This window comes from Myripristis murdjan, chromosome 19 (genome assembly GCF_902150065.1).
Source record: "Myripristis murdjan chromosome 19, fMyrMur1.1, whole genome shotgun sequence".
Classification (NCBI taxonomy): domain Eukaryota; kingdom Metazoa; phylum Chordata; class Actinopteri; order Holocentriformes; family Holocentridae; genus Myripristis; species Myripristis murdjan.
In genome coordinates this window covers 1,371,398-1,395,000 of record NC_043998.1, presented here as the reverse complement: position 1 = coordinate 1,395,000, position 23,603 = coordinate 1,371,398, and the positions used below count along the sequence as shown (strand labels likewise).

At 41.0% G+C, this 23,603-nt stretch overlaps 1 protein-coding gene across 2 annotated transcripts; it reads right to left on the bottom strand.

The window, feature by feature from the left end:
* Window positions 1–1,236: 1,236 nt before the first annotated feature.
* On the bottom strand, window positions 1,237–16,306 carry csnk1e (casein kinase 1, epsilon). 2 transcript variants are annotated; one of them, XM_030078561.1, is made up of 11 exons: window positions 16,225–16,306; window positions 14,650–14,747; window positions 14,411–14,521; window positions 13,133–13,281; window positions 10,875–11,103; window positions 10,064–10,234; window positions 9,203–9,351; window positions 7,970–8,168; window positions 7,197–7,336; window positions 3,458–3,523; window positions 1,237–1,766 (listed from the first exon to the last, which is right to left on the bottom strand). In XM_030078561.1, exons 2-10 carry the CDS (start codon window positions 14,723–14,725, stop codon window positions 3,491–3,493), a joined length of 1,257 nt encoding a protein of 418 aa, XP_029934421.1. In that variant the 5' UTR covers window positions 14,726–14,747; window positions 16,225–16,306; the 3' UTR covers window positions 1,237–1,766; window positions 3,458–3,490. The 2 variants fall into 2 exon arrangements, with proteins under 2 accessions (XP_029934421.1, XP_029934422.1); XM_030078562.1 differs by having other exon boundaries at window positions 1,237–1,763.
* Between the last annotated feature and the right edge of the window lie 7,297 nt (window positions 16,307–23,603).

Sequence of the window (23,603 nt, the reverse complement as noted above, 5' to 3'; positions counted from 1 at the left end):
GTAATAAAGTTTAAGCATGGTAAAGAAATGTACAAGACATCAGTTGATCCACAGCCGGCCCCTTTCCCTTCCCTTCCCGTCTGAACTCCATGCTGAAACATGCTGGGGTCAAAGTGCCCTGCCGGATGTCACACGGCGCCTCTCTGTCATTGCCTGCCAAGGTGCAAACCAAAACACCTGGATCCAGCAGACTCTTAAAGCCGCCAGGGACGTTTCCGCTTGGCTTTGACCCGGGCCTGCTGCAGCTTTGACCTTTGGCCTTTTGGAAAACCGGAGCACCCCCACTTCTCCTTTAAACCTTCCCCCCGCCCCTCCCTCCCCCTAAGCCCTCAAGAGGTAAACGGTAAATGTCTCTGCAGCCGCGCTGACATCTTCAACCAGTCGGTCACATTTTGGCTTGACACAAAAAGGTATTTATGCATGTTACATGTCATAAAAAATAATAATAATAAAAAAGAAAGAAAGCAAAAAGCTAAACAACAAATATACAAAACCCAGACTTTGCTCATCTCCATCTTAAATATCTCTTTAATACCTGGAATAACAAGTTTGACTAAGGCTTTAGTAATATATCATACACACCTCCTCTCTCTCTCTGTGGTGTAAACTGACCTTTAAAATCACCAACGGCCTTCCTCCTCCTCCTCCTCCTCCTCCTCACCCTAAACCTCCACTAAAATGTTTTGCAGTGAGTGCTGCAGTGAAATAACAGCCTCGCGGGGAAAAATGTCGGTTAATGTCTCAGTTTTAAGACAGCACCCAGAGCCGAGGCTCACAAGCAGAGAGGGACTTTTAACTTGAAAGGTCATTATTACATCAGGGACTACCCGCTCTTATTTTTCATAGCGATTTGAGTCGTTTTCTCGCCTCTTTTCCCCCCGCCTTCGCTCCTCCCTCTGCTAAAACAAATGTGAAGGCAAACTAACATTTAGGACAATAAGACATTGACGGACAACGACGCGTATTGACAAAATGCAGCCTCGTCTCCCCGCGTTGAGCACATTCAGTCAATTTCCAGCATTTCGACAATCCCTCCTCCTGTTTCTGTCTCATCTTTTAGGCCTGAATATGTTTTTTTCTTTTTCTTTATTTCTTTTATTTTAACCTCGTGTTCACATCAGTGCGACAGTCCATAGTGGTTTACATATTTAATAATCAAGGACACCATAAGCAGCGGATGTAGCTCTCAAACGTTAGCATATTCATAAGTTGAATTTTTTATTTTCATGTTTTTTTTTCTCTTTTGTTAACATAGTAGAACACGTTGTATCCCGACGTAAACCAGTGACAGAACAACTGAAGTCAGTCTGTTTTGTGCACGTCGATGTGCTTGTTTTTTTTTTGTTTTTTGTTTTTTTTTATTTGCAAGTCGAGCCTCTGAGTGGATGGGCAGGTGGAAATAAGTGAAGAAGGGGCGGGGCCTGTTGTTGTTGTCGTTGTTATTGTTGTTTTTGTTTTGACCCCGCCCTCCTCCAGCCACGCCCCCCAAAAAAAGCACAATCAGCCAGTTTCAGCCAGAGTTTCTCCCACTGGTTTCCATTTCAGCACTCTCTCTCTCTCTCTCTCTCTCCGTGGGCTCCGTCCGGACACCAGTGTTCACATTAGCACACTGACAGACACACCGACGCCTCCGTCCCCTCCAAAGGGCCTGCAACGCTTGCTCCTCCTCCTCCCGATTCTTCATCTCTCCTCCCTCCATTCACTCATGTTTTCGTCCAACTGTTTGAAAAGTACGTGAGGGGGTATTTGATACCCTGCAGCTGCTGCTAAACCGCAAAACGACAAGACAAGAGAGAGAAATGTCACTTCCCCAAATTCCCTCCAAGTTCCTGGCTCAACAGAGCATGAAAACAAAACGGAAATGTCATTTAGTGGCTTACATAACTGTGTGCCTGTATCGCTTTCCTTTAAATTTCCCCTTAAGTAGCTTCATAGTTTGATGGGTTTTATATTATATGACAATATCACAACATATTCTGTATCAGTGAAATATTCAAACCCATGATGCCGTTGTTTTATGGCTGCAGCATCACATCAAACAGAAAAGATCTTAATGTCTTGTGCATCATTTTATACAAGTTTTCCTGGAATTCAGCTGCACATGTTTGGGTTCTTTGCAAACTTTGCGATCGCCACAAGAATTTAAAGTAAATTTCTGTGGGTTTGGACAAAGTAGCTTGCATCTGTGATTTAAAAAAAAAAAAAAAAAAAAAAAAACACTGATGGGACTGGCAGAGCTGAGAGGTTTAAGGAAAAATCCACCTTTGCATATCATCTGTTTGTAATCAGAATCAGAATCAGGAATACTTTACTGATGCCCGCAAGGAAATTGGGTCAGTTGCAGTTGCTCAAATTCTTAAGAGAAGAATTAAATTATAAGAAAATAAGAGAAAACCAAAATATGAAAATATGTACCTTACAAATTTTAAAAAGTATGTGCATCATGTGCATTCTCAGTCTCAATATGTGCATTAATCCTATAAACTATAACAACAATAAATACAGAAATAAGAAATTAAGCATAACCATATAGTTTTTTATGCTGTGTTGCTGTTGATGATATCATACGAAAAGTTATGCACAAATTTTCGTGCATATTCCTACGAACCCCCGCCTACCTCCCCAGATTTCCACGGTGACAGTGAGGAAAATACTTCCGAGCGGAAGCTACATCAGCGATAGTGGTAGCAACGTCCATAGCAACAGCCATAGCAACGATAGAAACCTGAAAGAATCTTCGTAATAACTAACAAAGTAAACATCATATACATTAACTGAACGAAGATTTTGGAAATAAAATGCACATTTCCCGCTAGAAATGTTATCAAAACGCATTTGAATGCATAAGCTCTCTTAAAATATTGCATTTTCCACTGAGAATAAAAGGAATGTCGGCCATTTATTTTGTTTTCACAGAAAGACCAGCCTGCAGTGCATAGGTCACGTGATCACAACTTTCTGGCTCACAATTACGTGGGAAATATACGAATTACAGTGCAATATTTTTTGTAGGAATTTGTACGAATACTGAATGAGAACAGCCTGGTTTTTATAGAGGAAGAAACAGATAGATCTATCTATCTATCTGTTTAAAATGAAATAAACCCTAAAAAATGCAGGTTTATTTTCTGATAGGATTTTTCTTTTTCTTTTCTTTTGTGGATCAATTTGATTATTGACACTAGACAGAGATGGGAAATGGTCAGTGAGAGAGGGAGAGGGAGGGACATGTGACGAGGGTTCCAGGCCAGCTCTGAACCAGGACACGTAGTTACACGTTTTGCAGCCTCTGGGACACCAAAAACCTGTTTTTAGGGTGTTTCCAGGTGGACTTTCAGACAGAGGATCAAGGTAGAAACAGAGTGATGTGGATTAACCTTGAAGCATACAGTGTTTGTGTGTGTGTGTGTGTGTGTGTGTGTGTGTGTGTGTGTGTGTGTGTCAGACGTGTCCATACCTGCCAGTGACCTGCAGGCCAGCCAGAAGAAACTCACTTGGCCAGATGTTCAAATGGCACACTGACCTGAATGTGGGACAGGATAAGGCAGATAAATCCAAAACCATCCAAAAACACTGCGATACTGGACTGGTTGTGTGGTTTAAATTCAGTCTGCTGAGGTCACCTTGTAATTTCCACACGTGTGCAGAGACAGTTCAGCACACATTCATATTTTTAACACACTACATCCTCTGCGATGTGGAGTGCATCGTTCAGCTAAAGCAATAAAACACAACGCTCTATAGATTCCCCCCCTTCGGCCACCGAGACTTTCTGCCCTCTCTCTCTCACAGATTTTTCTGCTGGTGAAGAAATAATTCAGATGAGTCAGAGTAACAGGAAGACCCACAGAGGATCAAAAGCTCAGAATGACTCCAGCTTTGTGCAGGGAAGAGTGCACTTCATCACCAAATTAACCAAATCACAAAGCGATACTGTCGCCTGATGCAGTGAGTGGAGAGCCGCCAATAACACTGAGGCAAAAATACAAAAAAATCTCATTATTTTGTCCACACATTACTTTTATATATATAGATGAGGCCACAAATCAATTCATCCTTTGCAAAGCACACAAATTATTGCAGCATATGTTTTTTAAAAATAATAATAATAATAATATATTTCTAGTTACACAGCACCTTCCATACAAACAAAGTGCTTCACAATGCAAGATTAAAGGAGCACAGAAATAAAATAAAATAAAACTAAAAACAATAGATAGAATAAAAAAGTATGCCAGACAGCCAAAACTATATATATATATATATATATATATATATATATACACACACACACACAGTACAGGCCAAAAGTTTGGACACACCTTCTCATTCAATGCGTTTTCTTTATTTTCATGACTATTTACATTGTAGATTCTAACTGAAGGAATCAAAACTATGAATGAACACATGTGGAGTTATGTACTTAACAAAAAAAGGTGAAATAACTGAAAACATGTTTTATATTCTAGTTTCTTCAAAATAGCCACCCTTTGCTCTGATTACTGCTTTGCACACTCTTGGCATTCTCTCCATGAGCTTCAAGAGGTAGTCACCTGAAATGGTTTTCACTTCACAGGTGTGCCTTATCAGGGTTAATTAGTGGAATTTCTTGCTTTATCAATGGGGTTGGGACCATCAGTTGTGTTGTGCAGAAGTCAGGTTACGACACAGCCGACAGCCCTATTGGACAACTGTTAAAATTCATATTATGGCAAGAACCAATCAGCTAACTAAAGAAAAAGGAGTGGCCATCATTACTTTAAGAAATGAAGGTCAGTCAGTCCGGAAAATTGCAAAAACTTTAAATGTGTCCCCAAGTGGAGTCACAAAAACCATCAAGCGCTACAACGAAACTGGCACACATGAGGACCGACCCAGGAAAGGAAGACCAAGAGTCACCTCTGCTTCTGAGGACAAGTTCATCCGAGTCACCAGCCTCAGAAATCGCAAGTTAACAGCAGCTCAGATCAGAGACCAGATAAATGCCACACAGAGTTCTAGCAGCAGACCCATCTCTAGAACAACTGTTAAGAGGAGACTGCCCCAGTCAGGCCTTCATGGTCAAATAGCTGCTAGGAAACCACTGCTAAGGAGAGGCAACAAGCAGAAGAGATTTGTTTGGGCCAAGAAACACAAGGAATGGACATTAAACCAGTGGAAATCTGTGCTTTGGTCTGACGAGTCCAAATTTGAGATCTTTGGTTCCAACCGCCGTGTCTTTGTGAGATGCAGAAAAGGTGAACGGATGGATTCCACATGCCTGGTTCCCACTGTGAAGCATGGAGGAGGAGGTGTGATGGTGTGGGGGTGTTTTGCTGGTGGCACTGTTGGGGAATTATTCAAAATTGAAGGCACACTGAACCAGCATGGCTACCACAGCATCCTGCAGCGACATGCCATCCCATCTGGTTTGCGTTTAGTTGGACCATCATTTATTTTTCAACAGGACAATGAGCCCAAACACACCTCCAGGCTGTGTAAGGGCTATTTGACCAAGAAGGAGAGTGATGGAGTGCTGCGGCAGATGACCTGGCCTCCACAGTCACCGGACCTGAACCCAATCCAGATGGTTTGGGGTGAGCTGGACCGCAGAGTGAAGGCAAAGGGGCCAACAAGTGCTAAACACCTCTGGGAACTCCTTCAAGACTGTTGGAAAACCATTTCAGGTGACTACCTCTTGAAGCTCATCGAGAGAATGCCAAGAGTGTGCAAAGCAGTAATCAGAGCAAAGGGTGGCTATTTTGAAGAAACTAGAATATAAAACATGTTTTCAGTTATTTCACCTTTTTTGTTAAGTACATAACTCCACGTGTTCATTCATAGTTTTGATTCCTTCAGTGAAAATCTACAATGTAAATAGTCATGAAAATAAAGAAAACGCATTGAATGAGAAGGTGTGTCCAAACTTTTGGCCTGTACTGTATATATATATATATATATATATATGTGAAATAAATAAATAAAGCCAGGCAGTTAAATTTGTCATTGTGACGTCTCCACTCAGATGAAAGAATAAAAGAAAAGAGGGTTTTAGGCCAGAAGGAGACAGTTTGGGCCGATTAAATTTATCATAAGCCATTATGTAGCGGAGGAGTGTGTTCAGTGTCGGGGTGACAGCCACTCATTACTGCTACAGTCACTAACCGCTTCACTGTGGACCTGCTGATGAACAGAACAGTCACTTTAATAACCATCGTGGATGTCACCGCATCACTCCGTTCACTGTCAGCCGCTTTGTTTTAGTACGGTTTAATCACCTCATCGCAAATAGTCACCTCATAACTCCTTCATTTGCTGTCACTGCATGCTGGTTTTGCACCATGGCACTATTGTCCATCTACTGCATCAATTATCCATCGACTGCATCAACAGCACCTTGTTTATGTAGTGTGGCCAACCTCTCCAGGCTACTTTTTTTTTTACATTATTATTGTTGTGTTTTCTATTGTACAAGCTAATTTGTCAGGATTACAGGCTATTTTTACTGTAGGATACAAATATAGTGCATTTCTAATATCTAATTTCTAATTACTGAGTGTTGTTTACTGCTTTGTGCAGATTTATTGTCCTGAGCTACTGGATGCCTAAATTTCCTCTGGGATCGATAAAAGTCTATCTAAAGCATATGTATCTATGTATCTATCTATGTAAACAAACTGCCATTTGGGTAAAGCTTCAGCCTCCTAGTGGTCATTAGGAGTACTTCACCCACCCCTCATAATTACAGGTTGGCTTCTGTGTGTGGGAATTTTTTCCGGGCCCGGATATCTCCCTCTTGGTGTTATGAATGGTTGAGCTGAGTCAAAACAGGCAGTAAAACGGAGCAGGGAATCCGCTGCTGTCAACAGTCCAAGGTCTTAAAATGATCAGCAGCACACACACTGACACAATACACACCCCTGCATGATATAAATGAGCAATATCAGTTTCAAGTTGTGGCAATGAAATGTAATCTCCCTCCTTCTGATTCTTCTCGTGTGACGTGAATGCAGAGTTGAAGCTGAAGCACACGGTTTTAGGAATCGGTCTATTTACTGGGACAAAGCTGTTTCAGAGGGCTTGTTTTGGCCTTAACTTGATTTAAAACTGTTTTTGTTATTGATGTAATTGTTCCTCACAGGTCAGGCTCAGTAAATCTGGACCACAGGGTTTGTTTGTTTTGTTTTGTTTTGTAGTGTGAGCGACATCATGGGTACCTGTGATGCAGTGATGCGTGATTGGTCGAGGCGGGCGGTGAGGTCCGAGGAGGAGATGTTGGCAGGAGCTCCGCGGTGGAGCCTCATAGCCACCTTCCTCTCTCGCTCAGCACGGGCCGCCGCCTGGGGGGAGCGGTTTCCTGCACACACACACACACACACACACACAACACAATGCAACACACATTTCATTTGCAACCCAAACCTCTGTGAAGGCTTATCATTTTTACCCAACTTCCACTACCTTCAAAGTCACAGAATTGTTTACTGCAAAAATTCTGCTTATGAATAATTGAGCGCTGTGCAACAAAAGTCCAGAGAGCACACCGCATAAAATCTCAATCTCGACAAGTGATTTCATCTCATATTCACTCTTCAAATCTTGTTCTTATTCTATCATCTAGTGGGCTGATCTGCCTTATTTTGCCTTGTTTCAACCTGAATATAATTATTCCCAGAAAAAGAAAAAAGAAAACAAAGAAACTGCATTAGAAAGAAACATATAATATAGAATATAAGAATAACAAGAATATAATGTAGAATATAAGAATAACACTGATTATATGGCCTTTAAAGGTTGATTTTTTTTTTTTTTTTTTTTTTTTTTGCAGTGGATTTCACTTGCATAACCTGCAAAGATGCAGTTAAGGGAAAATGTGGCAGATTTCTGCACAACAGGCACTTGGCTGGCTTGCTCCCATGTTTACTCTGTCATCTCCACCCCCCCGAAACATTCAGCACCAAACTCCTTCCTGTTTTCCCGCAGGACTGACCTGACTGCTGGACCCCGCGGGAGGCCGGGTTCGGGGCAGCAGCGTCGGGGCCGTTCCTAACTCTGTTGGCCGCTGAGGGGTTTGGACCGGGAGGCAAAGCTCGGCCCCCGGCTCCTCTCTGGCCTCCTCCTGCTCGCTCCTCCCCCTCTTTGCCCTCCCTTCTGTCCCGCTCTCCATCCTCTGTTGTCCTGCTGCCCCCCTGAAACACACAGGAACAGCGTTGATATGAAAGGTGTGCCTTTCCTAAAAACTCTGAGAATCTCTTCACAGATGGTGGGTGAAAACATAGATATGGTTTGTTTTCTTTGGTCTGAACCAGAGTGGAAACATTTATTATCTTGAAAGGTTTACTTTTGCATTTGATGTGTTTAGGTGCACTCTGTCCAGTCACAAGTGGGTTGTGGTAACCTTTCATGATGCCAGGTTGGAAACAGTGACACAAAAACAAATTCAGCTCCAGTCCCTGTAATTTTAGCAAAGCATAATGGTCTTGTTTGCTCTCTTTGCTGTAATTTACCCTCTCTGATATTCACACGAGATCTCAACACCCATAATACCTTGTGTTTTGCGATAATTTTTTAGTTGGTTTAGTTTACACTCTCCTCTAACAATCACTAAAAACCAAATCGCTATTCTGTCATAAGAGGACTTGCATATTTCAGTTTTTTTTGGTGCCATTGGGTGTTTCAATGGTCTCATTCTACCTGCACAAACAATCCAAATTACTGCGGCAAACACTGCAGAGTTGAAATAAAGCACTACAAAACTGCTTGTTGTGACCACAACCTGACATCATTATCTTTGAGCTACAGTTATTTTGCAAAAGTAGTTGTGTAAAGCTAATTAACTGTAACCATCACACTGTGCAAACTGTTGAGTGCGACAGGAATCAAATGCAAAAAACATCTTGCAAGGTGCTTGTGAACACAGCCGTGATTTCTTACTTCGTAACGGCACAAAAGTATTAATTAAAGTGGCACTTGTGTCTTCAAACACTTCAGCACACGATGTTCCTTATATTTGCATCTTGTTACACAGAGTTGTAAGCACCTATACATATGTTAGTGGAACATGAAGTAACGCAGCAGTCAAGAGCATCACTGGCTGAAGTGCTTGAAGACTTGATGACACAGGCTGTGGTGCTGCTTCAAACGTGTTAAGACACAATAAATGTCTGTGCTGACGAGTGTTTTGGTGTTTCGGTCACAAACGGACTGCGACGGAGCCACTCACGAATTTGAGCATGTTCCAGTCGAAGACGTAGTCGTAGGAGAAGCCCTGCCGGTGGAACAGGTTCCTGAAGAGCTGCCGCAGGTACGAGTAATCGGGTTTGTCATCAAACCGCAGGGAGCGACAGAAGTTCAGGTAGGTGGAGAACTCAGCTGGGAGGTGGATTTCAAACAGAAGAACAGGTGAGCAACAGGATCGGGCCTTTCAGGGGCAAACATGTGACGGCAGTGTTGCAGGAGCCGAGTTACAGACGGCAACAGGAGCTCCTCATGGTGGAGCAATCCACGGGTGATTTTTCAGTCCGCTAACATCTATTTGATTTCACTCACCCTGCTGACACACAGTGGTGCCTGTATTTTCTTACTTTTCACTAAAGTCTTACTGATGGTGTTATGAAATCCTGTCAAAACCCTGCTGGGTGAACTTAAAAATGTCTTGCGGTCAAGCTGAAAATAAGGATATTTTTCCCAGTTATTGGAAATTTCACATTTGTTTTTCAGTGAACAGTGTCAGAATAGTTACAGCTTAACCTAGAAAGGCCAATCTGTGGTTAGTTGACTGTTTTCATTTTACAGCTTGAAATGTGTCTACACACCAGTTGTAATGTTTTAATATCATGCAAAGACATAAAATGTACAATTATATTCATCCATATATCCATATATATTCATTTAAGTTGATGGGTTGTTCTCATTGTCACCTAAAATGAATCCGCCTTTCTGTTGTAATGTTTAATTACAGTTTTAGTTATAAAGGCATTATCCATATGCTCCATTCTGATTCATGTTTCCTGTTACTGTTCACTGCAGCCACAATAAAACTTATCTGTACAGCTTCATCTGTTCCAGGCATGTCTCTACTCACATGGGTAGCCCTTGCAGAGCACCTCAATCGGGGTGGACATTTTCTTCTCGCTGATGCGTTCGTACTTCTGCCTCTTGGTGGCGGCCTTGAGGCCCTGCCAGGGCAAAGAGCCCAAGTTGAAGTACATGAGGACGTAGCCCAGAGACTCCAGGTCATCCCGCCGGGACTGTTCTGTGGAGGAGAGAAGATGGAGAGAGCAGAGAGAGAAGGAGAGAGAGAAGGAGGAGAAGAAATGCAAAATAAGACAGGAGGAAGAAATTAGAGGGAGGGAGGAAAGAAAGAAATATGGAGGAAGACAAGGTGTCGGTAAGGGATAGATGGAGATGATGAGAAAGGTAATGGAGAGGAAAAAAGAAGGGTGAAGAGAAGAGAGGAGAAGTAGGACAAGGGAAGTAAGGAACGGGGTAAGGAACAGTTTTAATAAAAGAAGCAGGAGATAGGAAAGGAATCAAGAAACATATGATGAAAGTAAGAAGGAAAAGAGAGATAATAAAAGGGTAGGATAGAAAGGAAGGAAAGGAAAGGGAAGGGGAGGAGATGACAGAAAAGGAAAGGAGAGGACAGGAAAGGAAAAGAAAGGAAAGGAAAGGAAAGGAAAGGAAAGGAAAGGAAAGGAAAGGAAAGGAGGGAAAAGGAAAGGAAAGGAAAGCAAAGGAAAGGAAGATGAATATTGTGCAAGTGTATTTATTGACTTTCTGGTGTAAAGACACAAATAAGTAAACACACACACACACACACACACTGACACAGACTTTCCTAAAACACACCGGTATGTGTGTGTGCTGCATGTGTGGGTGTGTGTCAGTGTTACCGATGCCCAGGTGTGTGTTGATGGAGGCGTAGCGGGCGGTGCCGGTCAGGTTCTTGTTCTCACGGTACGGGATGTGCTGGTGCGTTCGGGCATCGCGGTATTTCTTGGCCAGGCCGAAGTCGATGATGTACACCAGGTTGCCCTTCTTGCCGAGGCCCATTAGGAAGTTATCGGGCTTCACGTCCCGGTGGATGAAGTTCTTGGAGTGGATGTACTCGATCCTGCTGATCTGTGGTGAAGAGGAAGGACGCAGCTTTTCAACAATTCACCCAGAATGCACATCCAAAAAAAAAAGATATCTTCCCACCATTTATTTTTCCAGATAGTGTGTGTTTTGGCCAGAACATCAGCAAACTGTATCTGTCTGACCCAAAATGAATGCAAACTTGAAGTGGATGGTTACAGTATCCATCCAGTATCCATGTCGCTGTTTTTGGATAGACTTGTTCAATTCTTTCCATGTAATTTTTTGACAGTTTAAGCTCCACATCCCATCCCCATCCAGCCCCTTTGCATTGTATTTTATTGTAAGGTACTGAAAAACCTTATCACAACAATATCAAAGCATATCATCAAAAACTGTCTGCATGGACAGACTACACTGTGGGTAAATGAGAAAATATCTTTTTTTTTTTTTTTTTTTTGTAATTTGAGTAAGCTGCTCCTTAAAGAACTCTCTGACCTTTCGAAAATTAAAGGTACAATGTCCTCTGCACAGCTTTAAATCTGATGCAGGACATCCAAGTAGGAATAAACTGTGATTTATGCGAATAAAAACAAACATCACATTTTGCTCATTTGCATAAATTACGAATAAAAACTGATCATTCATATTAATAAATCGGCCTGAGCACACAGAAAACATTTATTCTTTGTTGGAAAAAAGGCTAACTTTTAACAACCTCTGATGCCACATTTGGAGTGACTCAAAACTCCATTGAGTTGGGGAGTTTTTGATCCAAATGGGTTGGAGAGTGAGATTTGAACACCAGAAAACGCCAATACTTGATAAAGTAATGATGGAGGAGAAAAGAGAGGAGAAGGGAATGATAATACAGACAGAGAAAAAGAGAGAGAAGAGAGAGAAGATTAGGGAAAGAGGTCAAAGTGGCGGAGAGAAAATGGGACAAAAAGAACAAATGTGCCAGTGTAGACTGAAGAATGACATATGAGGGATTAAAGAGACTTATAAAAAACTCCACAGGCCGGCCGGCTCAGATGAGGATTAGGCCGTCTTGTGGAGCTCCTGTGTCCCAGATTAGAAATTATTTTTATGGGAAAGCTGAATAGTCGAAGATAATGAAGGGAGATTAAGCTTTGTCTAGATACAGGAAACAAGGCCCAGAGGTTTAGATGGGAATTGTTCTCCAATTTCAAATGATCCATTTAGTTTCAGTCTAAAAATAGCCCCATCCTTTATTGAAAACAGTATAACTTCCCGACCCGACAGTATCTGACTTTAGCCCGTCGTATTCGCTCCGAGTTCAGACAGCCACAGTCATTTCAAATGTCCCGTTAAAGTTTTGAATGAGGTTTCATAGAAAGAATGATGCAGCATTTTCTGTTTGTTTGTTTGTTTTTTCGGTCTTTGTTTTGTACTGGGTTTCCTTTGTGAAAGAGGTGTGATAATAAAGCTTTATAGACAAATCTGACTTCACGTGAGGATGGAAGTCAAGTGCGTGTGGTTATGTAGGGCACGCTATCATCTTAATAATCAGTTGCATAACCACTGGGTCTGAAAGGCTCAGATATCAGAATATAACTAAGCTACGATCATTGGTAGCAACATGGCTTTCTGCTTGAATTATCAGCATTTTGATTGCATGATTGCACCTTTTAATGTGTATCTTTCTATAATCTACAACTATTATTCTTTATGTTCAGTGAGAATAAAATTTGAATGCTTTGACTCATTTGAATGCTTTGATAATCACCATATTGCATGCAAAATAAATATCAGTAATCTTTTGGGTCATATCAGTTTGCTTTGAGAAACCTTTACTGGTCTTTCTATCAGCAAACATAGAGGAACCCGAGAAGGTGCCTTGATGAGCTCCTTCATAAAGATTTCATGAATCTTGGTGATGCTTCTTTGTAACTCTAAAAAAAAGGTTCTTCAAAAAGCAATTTAGGAATTTCTCTTTCTTGTGAGGAACCATGAGCAGCTCATTGGCTCTGACTGGATCTCAGAAGATGACACCCTGTTTATTTTTTTGGTTTCTTTTTAGTACAGTTTGCCAGCAGCTGGTGCGTCTCACCATCTGGTCGGCCAGCAGCAGGACTGTTTTCAGGCTGAACTTGCGGGAGCAGAAGTTGAACAGATCCTCCAGACTGGGGCCAAGCAGCTCCATCACCATGACGTTGTAGTCGCCCTCCGCTCCACACCACTTAATGGACGGGATTCCCACTGGAGGGGGAATATACGGGTTCAGGAAAGTTGCCCCCTTGTTCATGGGTTAAAAAACTTAATTGAAGCTAATTAGCGTAGTTTCAGGAGCAGGACCACACCACAACCACGCCTCTTCCGGCATTGCTTAAATTCTCCTAACCCTCTCCTCCTCTGTCACTCGCGTATTCTGCGCCCCTCCCTCCACCCTGTTTTCTCTACCTTCTCCTCTCCTGTCCTCGTCGGGTCCTGAGGGGGGGTTCGTTGTGCCAGGGAGCTACGGTGGATTCCCTAAGAAGCTTCCCCACACGCAGCCGAACTACAAGACTGTCAATCAAGTTCACGATTCACTTCGCAATAAATCGTTCAATCGTATCTTGTTGTTGGTGTGGTCCTTGCTAGTGAAAATTCAGCTAGAACTTTTCATTGATATGTGCTGTGTTTTCACAGCTGAATTTGACTATGCTTGTTTGCTAAATCAAATGTTATTTCCATTAATAAAATCCAGTACCTAAACACCCCTAAACAGCCCCGACTGCACCTCTGTGCCATGCAAAGTCCCTTGGTGTACTAGATAATCATTCACATCCCTTGAAAAACCTAAATGCCCCTCAATGCCCCCAAACAGGTCTTATTGCCTTTAAATGCCCCACAATAACTTTCATTGTCCCTAAATGGCCCCTAATTGTCCCAAAATGTCCATCAAAGCCTTTCAGTGCCCCTAACCAATCCTGCATACTATTCAACACCCTGAAACACCCCCACAATACCCCTAAACAACCCTGAATGCCCCTCAAGAACCATAAATACCCTTCTTGAATAAAGATGGAAACAAATGAACGCTGACCAGCTTCAGCCACGTGAAGTCATTGGGACTTTGTGGCAAAAATCAGACACAAAAGCAAATGCTACAGAAAAACTTCAGATCTTTTTGCTTTAGAAAAACAAAAATGCTTTAATAGTTAAATAGTGGCTGGAACATGTTGCAGGTATCAAAACAAACCACCAATTATAATAAGACCTTTTATTTTTCTAATGTGAGCCAGGATATGTTTATATATTTATTGCATAATATCACCCAGAAATGCCCCTCGGTGCCCTAAAATGACCCTTCATTGCCCCCCTAAATGCCCCTGGGTGCCCCGCTCACCTCCGCCCTGCATCATCTTGTAGAACTTGCTCTCGATGTGGAGCTGTGGGTGTTTGGTCTTCACACATTCCAACTTGATGGCCACTTCCTCTCCTGTGGCGATGTTAGCACCTGATGGCAGCAACGTGACAGACGAGAGAGATATCAGTCACTTCCAACACAACACATCTGCCATACCAAATGCAGATGAATGTAAGAGAGAGAGCTTCACCATGCTAAAATAAGCTAAAAATCCTCACCGAGGTAAATGTCTCCAAATGATCCGCTCCCTATCTTCCTCCCAAGCCGGTACTTGTTTCCCACTCTTAACTCCATGGCTCCTGGGCTTCTCAACTCACTGAGGGGTGAAACACACACATACACACACACACACACACACACACACACACACACACACACACACACACACACACACACACACACACACACACAAGCTGTCATCAATCACTGTAGCAATCAATAGTGTAGAAGGACACTGGTGCAAAGCTGCATAGTTCAAACTCAAAGCTCCAAGCCCTTGAGCTGCTGTATTGTAATTTAAAAAAAAAAAAAAAAAAACCTAGTAGGAAAAAACAAAACAAAATCGACAGGAGAGATGAGAAAGAATGAAATCAGCAAGAGTATTGAACTGAAACAGAAACAGAAACAGAAGCAGGGCTGTGGTGTAGCCTGAACTTAGTGAGATGTCATCCAGTGTGTCTAGAAAGAAAAATACACTGTTGTTTTGCTGGATAAAGTGATTTGCTTTCTAATATCACTGAGTTAAGTAAGCCATACATTAACATTTATCCATGCAGGACTAGAAGTACACATCCACATGCTCCTATCTCAGATATTTTATTGACTTAGGCCCCTTTACACCATAAGAAGTGTCAACAGTAAATCAGAGGATAACAATGTAGGCCAATGGAGTGTTTATGAAGCAGATGAGGGGAAAGGTAAAGGTGAGGGAAAACACATGACGGCTGCAGAGCATTTATGCAGAGATGCATCTCCCATCACTCTTCCAACCCACTTCAAAGGAATGGGGTCTGTGCACAAATGATTTACATAAACTCCCAATTTGTCCCCTGATAAAATTAGAGTGAGTCATGCTTCTTCTCGTCAAGGAAGGCTAAATCCATCTCAATCTGAACACCCGTGGAAATTTAAAAGTAGAGAAGAGGTCCGAGCTTTTGCACAAAACTGGTTGTTAATTTGACATTGCACTAGGCCTACTTAGCGCTGAGTAAGTTGATTTATTTTAGTCGTGGACCTACATACACCCCAACCACACACACACACACACACACACACACACACACACACACACACACACACACACACACACACACACACACACACACACAAGCTATGCACCGTGCACAGAAAATAAGGTGAACGAGCCTTTGCTACAAACACCAAACGCATCACCGCAGGTTTCCTCACGCTGCTCATCCCTCCCGACCGTGCAGAGAGCTCACACTGTTTTCCGAATAAATCTGCCACACTACTATACTGCTTCCAAGCTGCAAAAAAGGAGGGGGGTAAAAGCTGACATTTTCAACTAGATTTTTTTTTCTCTATGCAGCTGCACCCCGTCAAAAAATCCCCCCCAACACGCGCGGTTGTACCCCTCCGTGTCCGTCAATTACCACTGCCATTCGCTCCCACAACCGCGCCCTCCATGCAGGACCTCTCCTCTCTCTTTCCTCCCCCTCCAACCCGACTCTATTTGACTATTTGTCTCCTTGTCTACCCCGAACGACCCCCCACCCTCCAGACACCCAGTCCCCCACCCCCCTCCACCCCCACCTCCTCCTCCTCCTCCTCACCAGGTTATGTCAGGCCTCCGGTGTGGCCCGCTGGCTCTCACTCAGGACCCTGGACAGCGACGCACCGACGCGACGCTGGACGGCTCATCACCTCTGAATTATCTGACCCGAACCCCCTCCCACCACCCCCGCGTCCAAAAAAACACCTCACGCACACACACACACTCACACAAACATACTCTCTCTCACACACACACAGCCGGGCTTGGTCGAGCAAGAAGATTGTCTGGAAAATTGTCAGTGACAAAAAATTTCTGGGAGGAAAAAAGCGCTGAGAAGCGGAGCAGAGCCTCGGGTCTCTCTCTCTCTCTCTCTCTCTCTCTCTCTCTCTCTCTCTCTCTCTCTCTCTCTCTCTCTCTCTCTCTCTGTCTCCTCCTCCTCCTCCTCCTCCTCCTCTCAGTTTATACCATTGACAATATCAATGATGTCATCCGCAGGCTTGCAGAGATGCCCGGATCGCCTTAAAGGGGAATACCACCCATTTAAAAAAAAACAAAAAACAAAAAAACAAACAAAAAAAAAACACCCATAGCCATATGTATATCACATTATGCTCCTCCATACAGCTGGGCAGTTCACATGTGGATGTGCACCACCTACAAATAAGCTACAAGCTTAAGAGCAAATGCTTGAATTTGTGATGGAAAACCTTGCACTGCTCCACTGATAATGAATGTCTATTGAGATATGACTATTGTGTGTCTTGCACCAAAACGGTTGTTCAATTTTATTCATTTATAATTTTTTTGTTTGTTTTTGGTGTGAGTGGTGCCATAATATAACTTAAATTTTAGTGTTACAAGCCAGTGACCCCCATTCATTGTCTTGTGATTTTACATCCCAGTGACATTGCAGATTTAATGGCTTTTCTTCCTTATTTCTAACTTTTTATGTTCTATAGATTTTGTGCAGAGAAAGGAGTCAAACTGACAGACATTGACTGAGCTGTCCTGAGGCTCAGGAATAACAGAAAAAAAGGGTGTCATTCCCCTTTAAAGGCAACGTGCTGCTTGTTTTGCTGGTATGAATGAGGTTGCAGTGGAGGAAAAAACTCAATGCCTTTAGTCCAGTAACAGTAGAAATACTTTTAATGAAATATTACTCCAGGACAAGTCAAAGTCCTTGGCAAAGTTGCATGGAAGTAAATGTGAAATATTAGCAATGAAATGGAAAAAAAAAATCAGGTGTCAGAAAAATGAAATGGGGGTGAGATGTACAATATTATTTGTGAAATGTCAGCTCTAATTGACTGAAAACATTATTTTTCATAAAATGAAAATGCTGAAATCAAGTAAGGCAAATAGGCCACTTCTTTGATTTCGTCTGCTGCCAGGCTGCAGTATTTTTACTAACATAACATACCTCAAATACATAACAATTTGTACCTTTACATAGATTAAGATTCAAATCATATTCTAATCATATTCTATGAAAAACTTGTAAGTACAGTTTCATGATTTTGCACCAAATGTAATGAAGGGTAGGAATCTGAAGCAATAAGATAAACTTTATTCTCCCAGATCAGAATTAGTCTGGAGCCTCACAGTGTCTGCTCTATGAAACACACAATGAAATACACATCATCAACTTGTAGACTTGAGTCTTTTGGATTTTAATTTTGTTCAGGATTACAAATGTGTTCCTTTGACAGTCGTATGGAGTTCAGCGAGAGCTTTCCAGTGGTATATAAAACCCATTTTCAGCCAAAATTTAACTAAAGCTCCTTTCAGTCTAAACCCTCAGAATATTTCCACACTCTCAGATAACTTCCTTTACAGTAAACGCTGGTAAGAGGGGCAAAGTTTGAGGATTTAGCTCCTTTGTAACATTCATGTGACTGAAAAATGATCTTGTTGTACGAAAGAGAAAAGACAGAATATGAATCAAGAAGAGAGACAGGAGAGATTTTTTTTTCTTAATATAGCTCTGTAAAACCAAAACAGATCACTGCACCAGACAGGCTTTCCCCTCAGGGTTAACAATCTGTCAAAATGTGAAATTCCCTGGCTTTCCCTGGCTGAAATTTCTAAATTACAACTTGCACTATACAATGAGGCCATCAATGAAGAAGAATTGCCTCGTTCCATGAAACAGGGATTAATTACACTAATTCCAAAACCAGATAAGGTTTCTTTAATCACTGACAATTGGCGTGGCATTACATTAGGGAATAATGATTATGAAACTCTTATGGAACTCTGTTCTGGTTCAACAGCTGAAAAAATAGGTTGGACGATATTATTCCTGAATCTCAAAGTGGGTTCATACCTGGACGTCATATTTTTGAAAATATTAGTTTTAGATTTGATTAATTATAGAGAACTAATTTCTGGTGATCCCGTAATTCTTTTTCGATTTCCAGAAAGCCTTTGATACAGTCAGTCTAATGATTTTACATTCACACATGGCATTAGCTAACTAGCCAACTCCACAAAGAAATGTCCAAATGGCGACGTAAAAATAGTGACAGTGCCGCTACGCTTCAGTGGGCACAGCAGGAATCGACACAAAATTATGTTCATTATAATGGAGACAAATGTTCGGAAATTGGACTGTAATAAGCAAATAAACAACATTGACATATTTTACACTATTTAAAAATTTCTTTTGGGAACCTTTATTTGTAATTTAAAAAATGACAATTTAAAACTAAAAACCTGACACAAAAATGGATGATTTTTAGAGCGCCCCCTAAATTTCTAAAAGTAGGCTTTCAGGGGAGCTTGACATGCTGATGCATGATCATTACAGCGTTTTAACGGTTACGCATACTGTTATTCTGTGCATCAGTCCAGCTGTTACATAGATAACTTGCTTCTAGCTGCAGTGCCAACAATTTCAACTTTTTTCACCAAATATAACAACACTGGCCAGTGTAAACCATTTATCTGTAATTTTAGTCAGTCCTAATTAGCTAATGTGGGGAGGCCTTTGGGGATCATCTTGTCCTGGGCATGAGCAAGACAGACAGTAGATAGTCTTCTTTCCACCATACAATTTATATCCAGGTTGTTGTTATATCCTGATTGTAGCCTTCTAAATTTCTGTCAGCCTGTCAGTAAGCTCCTCTTCTGCTTTCTCCTTCTTACTTCACCCCCTTGGTGCTTCAGCTTAAATCAAAGCATCTCTGAATACCGCACATTGTGCAGATAAATATATCCAAATTTCAGATCACGTGTGAGTGCCTCTGTTGCAGCAATCAGCAATACAACAACAAGAGAAGTGCATTCCAGCTTACCTTGTAGCTGAGTCTGCGGCTTCACCACATTTTCAAATTTGAGGTCATAGATAAAATAATCCAAGTAATCCAACAGAAGCTTTGTGAGTGTCCATCCAAGAAATCACTTAGTATAGCTGTTTTTGAGTATTCACCTGCTCCAGGCAGTTATGAAACATTAACGAGGCTAATTATATAAAGTAGGAGGATCATCAGCTGACATACTCATTAAGGGTGAAAGGCTCCAAATTGTATCACTAAAGCAGATGTGAGAAGATGGAATCTTATTCCAACCCTAAATTTAGGTTCAATAGTTGAATCAGTTAAAATGAGTATAATGCAGCCCAGCTGAGGCCTCTCATATGAAAGGTGTTACAGCACACTGTACTCTGGTACATAATGGAGTCCTACAAAGTTTTCAGACTGTGAAGGAAGAATATAATCCTGAACAGCAGGACTTCCACAGGTTCATCCAAACAATCATACTTGAGAACAATCATGAAAGATATTAATTTGGCAAAGCTAGAAGATGGAATAATGGAAAATTTCTATATCCACCTATAACTCTGAATCCAATACTAAAATTATATCCAGGATATACAACTGTTTCTGAAATATAAAATCAGAAGAGACACTATATTAAAGAGAAATGGGGCAGGGAAAATGATAGGGTTGTGATAGGAAGAGTAGGATATGGTCTGTTAAATACAGTAGAAAACTACAAGTTCCCGTTTTTAGAGGGAATTTTGTTAGAACAACATAGAACTATTAATTTGGATTGCTGGGGGCAATGCCAGACCAATAATGTGAGTCATTATACACTACTCACAAAAAGTTAGGGATATTCGGCTTTCGGGTGAAATTTCAGGATGAACCTAAAATGCATTATAACCTTTACAGGTGAACTTAATGTGACCTTCTGTAAACTTTTGAATGCACATGTCCAACTGTTCAATGTTTCAGTACTTTTTGCACAAGTTGCTGTTCTCTAACAACGAGTTTAACAGCAAAATTTACATCAGGTGTTTGATGCTGCAGCTCATCGAGGTCGTATCATTAGGGAATGGCTGCTGGAGACTGGGGTACCTCAAATGGAGTGGCCTGCACTTTCTCAGACCTGAATCCCATAGAAAACCTATGGGATCAGCTGAGTCGCCGTGTAGAGGCTCGGAGCTCTGTACCACAGAACCTCAATGTCCTGAGGGCCGCCCTTCAAGAAGAGTGGGATGCCATGCCTCAGCAGACAATAAGTCGACTTGTGAACAGCATGAGACGTCGCTGTCAAGCTGTAATTGATGCTCAAGGGCACATGACAAGTTATTGACACTGACATTTTTTGTTGTGGTATATCCACCACTGTTGTTGGCTTTTGTTTCAAGAAATTGTTTGAGATGAGGAAATCACCAGTGTATGCTTCTACTTAAATGCCCTACTTTCATGATATAATATCACTGTAGCGTGAACATTTTCCATTTTCCATAAATTTCACCCAAAAGCCAAATATCCCTAACTTTTTGTGAGTGTATATGTTGGTTCTACTGTGTCTTGGCCACTTGCTGAAACAATATCCATCAGACTTTAGAACCACTATCCCTTCTCAATTTGATGCTCTAGATCAGGGGTCTCAAACTCGTGCCATGGAGGGCCAAGAGGCCGCAGGTTTTCATTCCAACCAACAACTCCTCCAGGTGATTTCACTGATCACCCAACCTCCAAACAGAGAGGCGGGACTAATCAGTGAAATCACCTGGTGGAGTTGTTGGTTGGAATGAAAACCTGCAGCATCTTGGCCCTCCATGGCACGATTTTGAGACCCCTGCTCTAGATCTATGCAAGATCCCACAAGAGATAAAATCCAAAGATGGAATCCTTAAGATTAATCTCTCAGAACTAACTTCATTTATCTCCTCTAATTCAGCTACCTGTCTCCTAGGCCCTATCCCAACCAGGCTGCTTAAAGAAGTATTACCTTTAGTTAGCACCTCTTTGCTAGATATGATCAATATGTCTCTCATTGATTCTTGAGAATTTGGATAAATCACGTCCCACTAAGAAAAATGCTATTTCTGCTGGAAATTTACAACATTTTAATGAATAAAAAGAATCAAGGGCATAATCATGGGGTCCTTTGCACATTTGTAAGGTTCTTTTATAGGTTTATTTTTAATTTGTATTAATTTAATGATTATATGTTGGCCCATGGCCTACAAAACCAGTTGTCCTCGGATAGGAGATAATCATTTCAACTTGATTAAAACAACAAAAAGTAATAATTTCATTGAATAATATCTTTACCACATGAAAGAGTACATCATAATATGTATTAAAAACTACAAACGATGGGTTTTGAACAATATTTACTATTATTTTGTGGTTGCTCAAAATGTGTCCCAGATATTCGTCACCACCGTCAGATATTTATTTAAAAAATAATAATAAAAAAACTACAAGGTCAATTACATTCCTGAGGAGCCCTTTTCAAACCTTCAGCTCTACTGCATGCTTCAAGACCAGTCAGACTCCTGGAAGTTTGCTATTTTCTCTTAAATCTCTTCATATTTTTGGACACTGATACTGTCACAACCATAAATTGTCAACACTGTCACTTCTGTATAAAAAATATTAAATTAGATTATGGAATAAATTTATACTTTTTAAGAAGAGGTCTGATGCAGGTAGCAACAGGGTGAAAACAAGCTGGCTAATGTGAACAACTCATGCTTATCATGTGAAAGAGTAGGTTTTTGTCACCACCGTCAGACGTCACCACCGTCAGGTTTTCTGTGTGACGGTGATGACTGAAGTCTGAAAAATGCTTATAACAGAGCTCAGGATTCTTATTTTTTGTACCAAATAGTTAAATAAAGTTGTTAAGCAAGAAGCCATTGACTTGAGTGGTATAAATTTTGGAAATGTATGTTTTAATGAGGCCACTGTCACCACCGTCAGATTAGTGTCACCACCGTCAGAGGCAGTTATATTGGTTTTAAATGAATATGCTTACAATATGTTTCTTTGGTGCTGTTGAGTTATTAAAGTAATAGTATCTTTAATACAAAAATATGTTTTTCAAATAAAAAAAAAAACATTACAGTGACGGTGTTGACAAAAACAAAGTAACCTAATAACTGGAAAAACCTATTTTATGAAAAAAAAATGCAAAATGAGGAGGTTGCACCGGTACATTGCTGAACAGCCAAGACCTTGGCCTATAATGATATACCTTCAGATTTTGTAATTTAACGCACTTTTTTTTTTCAAAATTAAAACCTGTGTTATCCAAATTCCCAAGAATCAGTGCTCTATCAACAGGTTACATGCCACAGTCCTTTAAAGTAGCTGTAATTAAACTGCTTCTCAAAAAAATGTTCGGCTCTAAATACCTTAGGGAATCATTTTCTAATGATATGGCTACCCTGGACGGCATTATCTTGGCCTCCAGTTCCACGGTAAGGAACCTCAGAGTTATTTTTGATGAGGATTTGTCCTTTAACTCCCACATTAAATGGATCTCTAAAACCACCTTTTTTCACTTGCGTAATATCTCAAGAGTCCGGCATATCCTGTTTCAGAGTGATGCAGAAAAATTAATCCACGCCTTCGTTACCTCTAGGTTAGACTACTGTAAATCCTTATTATCAGGCTGTACCAGCAAGTCGTTAATACGGTGGCCGAGAACCGCCAACACTGCAAATAAAAAAAAAACACTGCAAATAAAAAACAATGCTGCATTGCAAATTAAAAAAGCAACAATGCAAACAAAACAAGAAGAAAAACGAACGAAGTTAAAAGTTAGTGTTTAAATAGAAGTTGTACTGCATTAACTGCAGTAGTCATGTGTTTTCTATTTTTCATGGCAAATTTTTTATATTTGTTATACTATTTAAGCAGTAAGCCCCGAAAAGCCGTGGGTTACAGTGATTTTACAACGGCTGAGGGGCGTTCTAAAATGTAAAATCGCCGTTGTAAAATCACTGTAACTCACGGCTTCAAGGGGCTTATTGCTTTTATAAAACGGTTACCCTACATATAGCCCATAAAATAAACACACAAGAAAAAAATCAATAATTTATTGGTAATAATGCAACAATAAAACACTGAAAAAAAAAACAAATCTGAGTGAAAGTAAATTTTACTAAATCGAATTTGTGATATTAACACT

Bases quoted from the DNA above. Each gene is read 5' to 3' on its own strand.
- csnk1e (XM_030078561.1), bottom strand. From the start codon at position 14,725: ATGGAGTTAAGAGTGGGAAACAAGTACCGGCTTGGGAGGAAGATAGGG. The intron at 13,282-14,410 runs GTGAGCGGGGCA...TTCCCCCTCCAG, and splicing joins CAAGATGATGCAGGGCGGAG to TGGGAATCCCGTCCATTAAG. The intron at 3,524-7,196 runs GTACCCATGATG...TCCCACATTCAG, and splicing joins CACGCATCACTGCATCACAG to GTCAGTGTGCCATTTGAACA.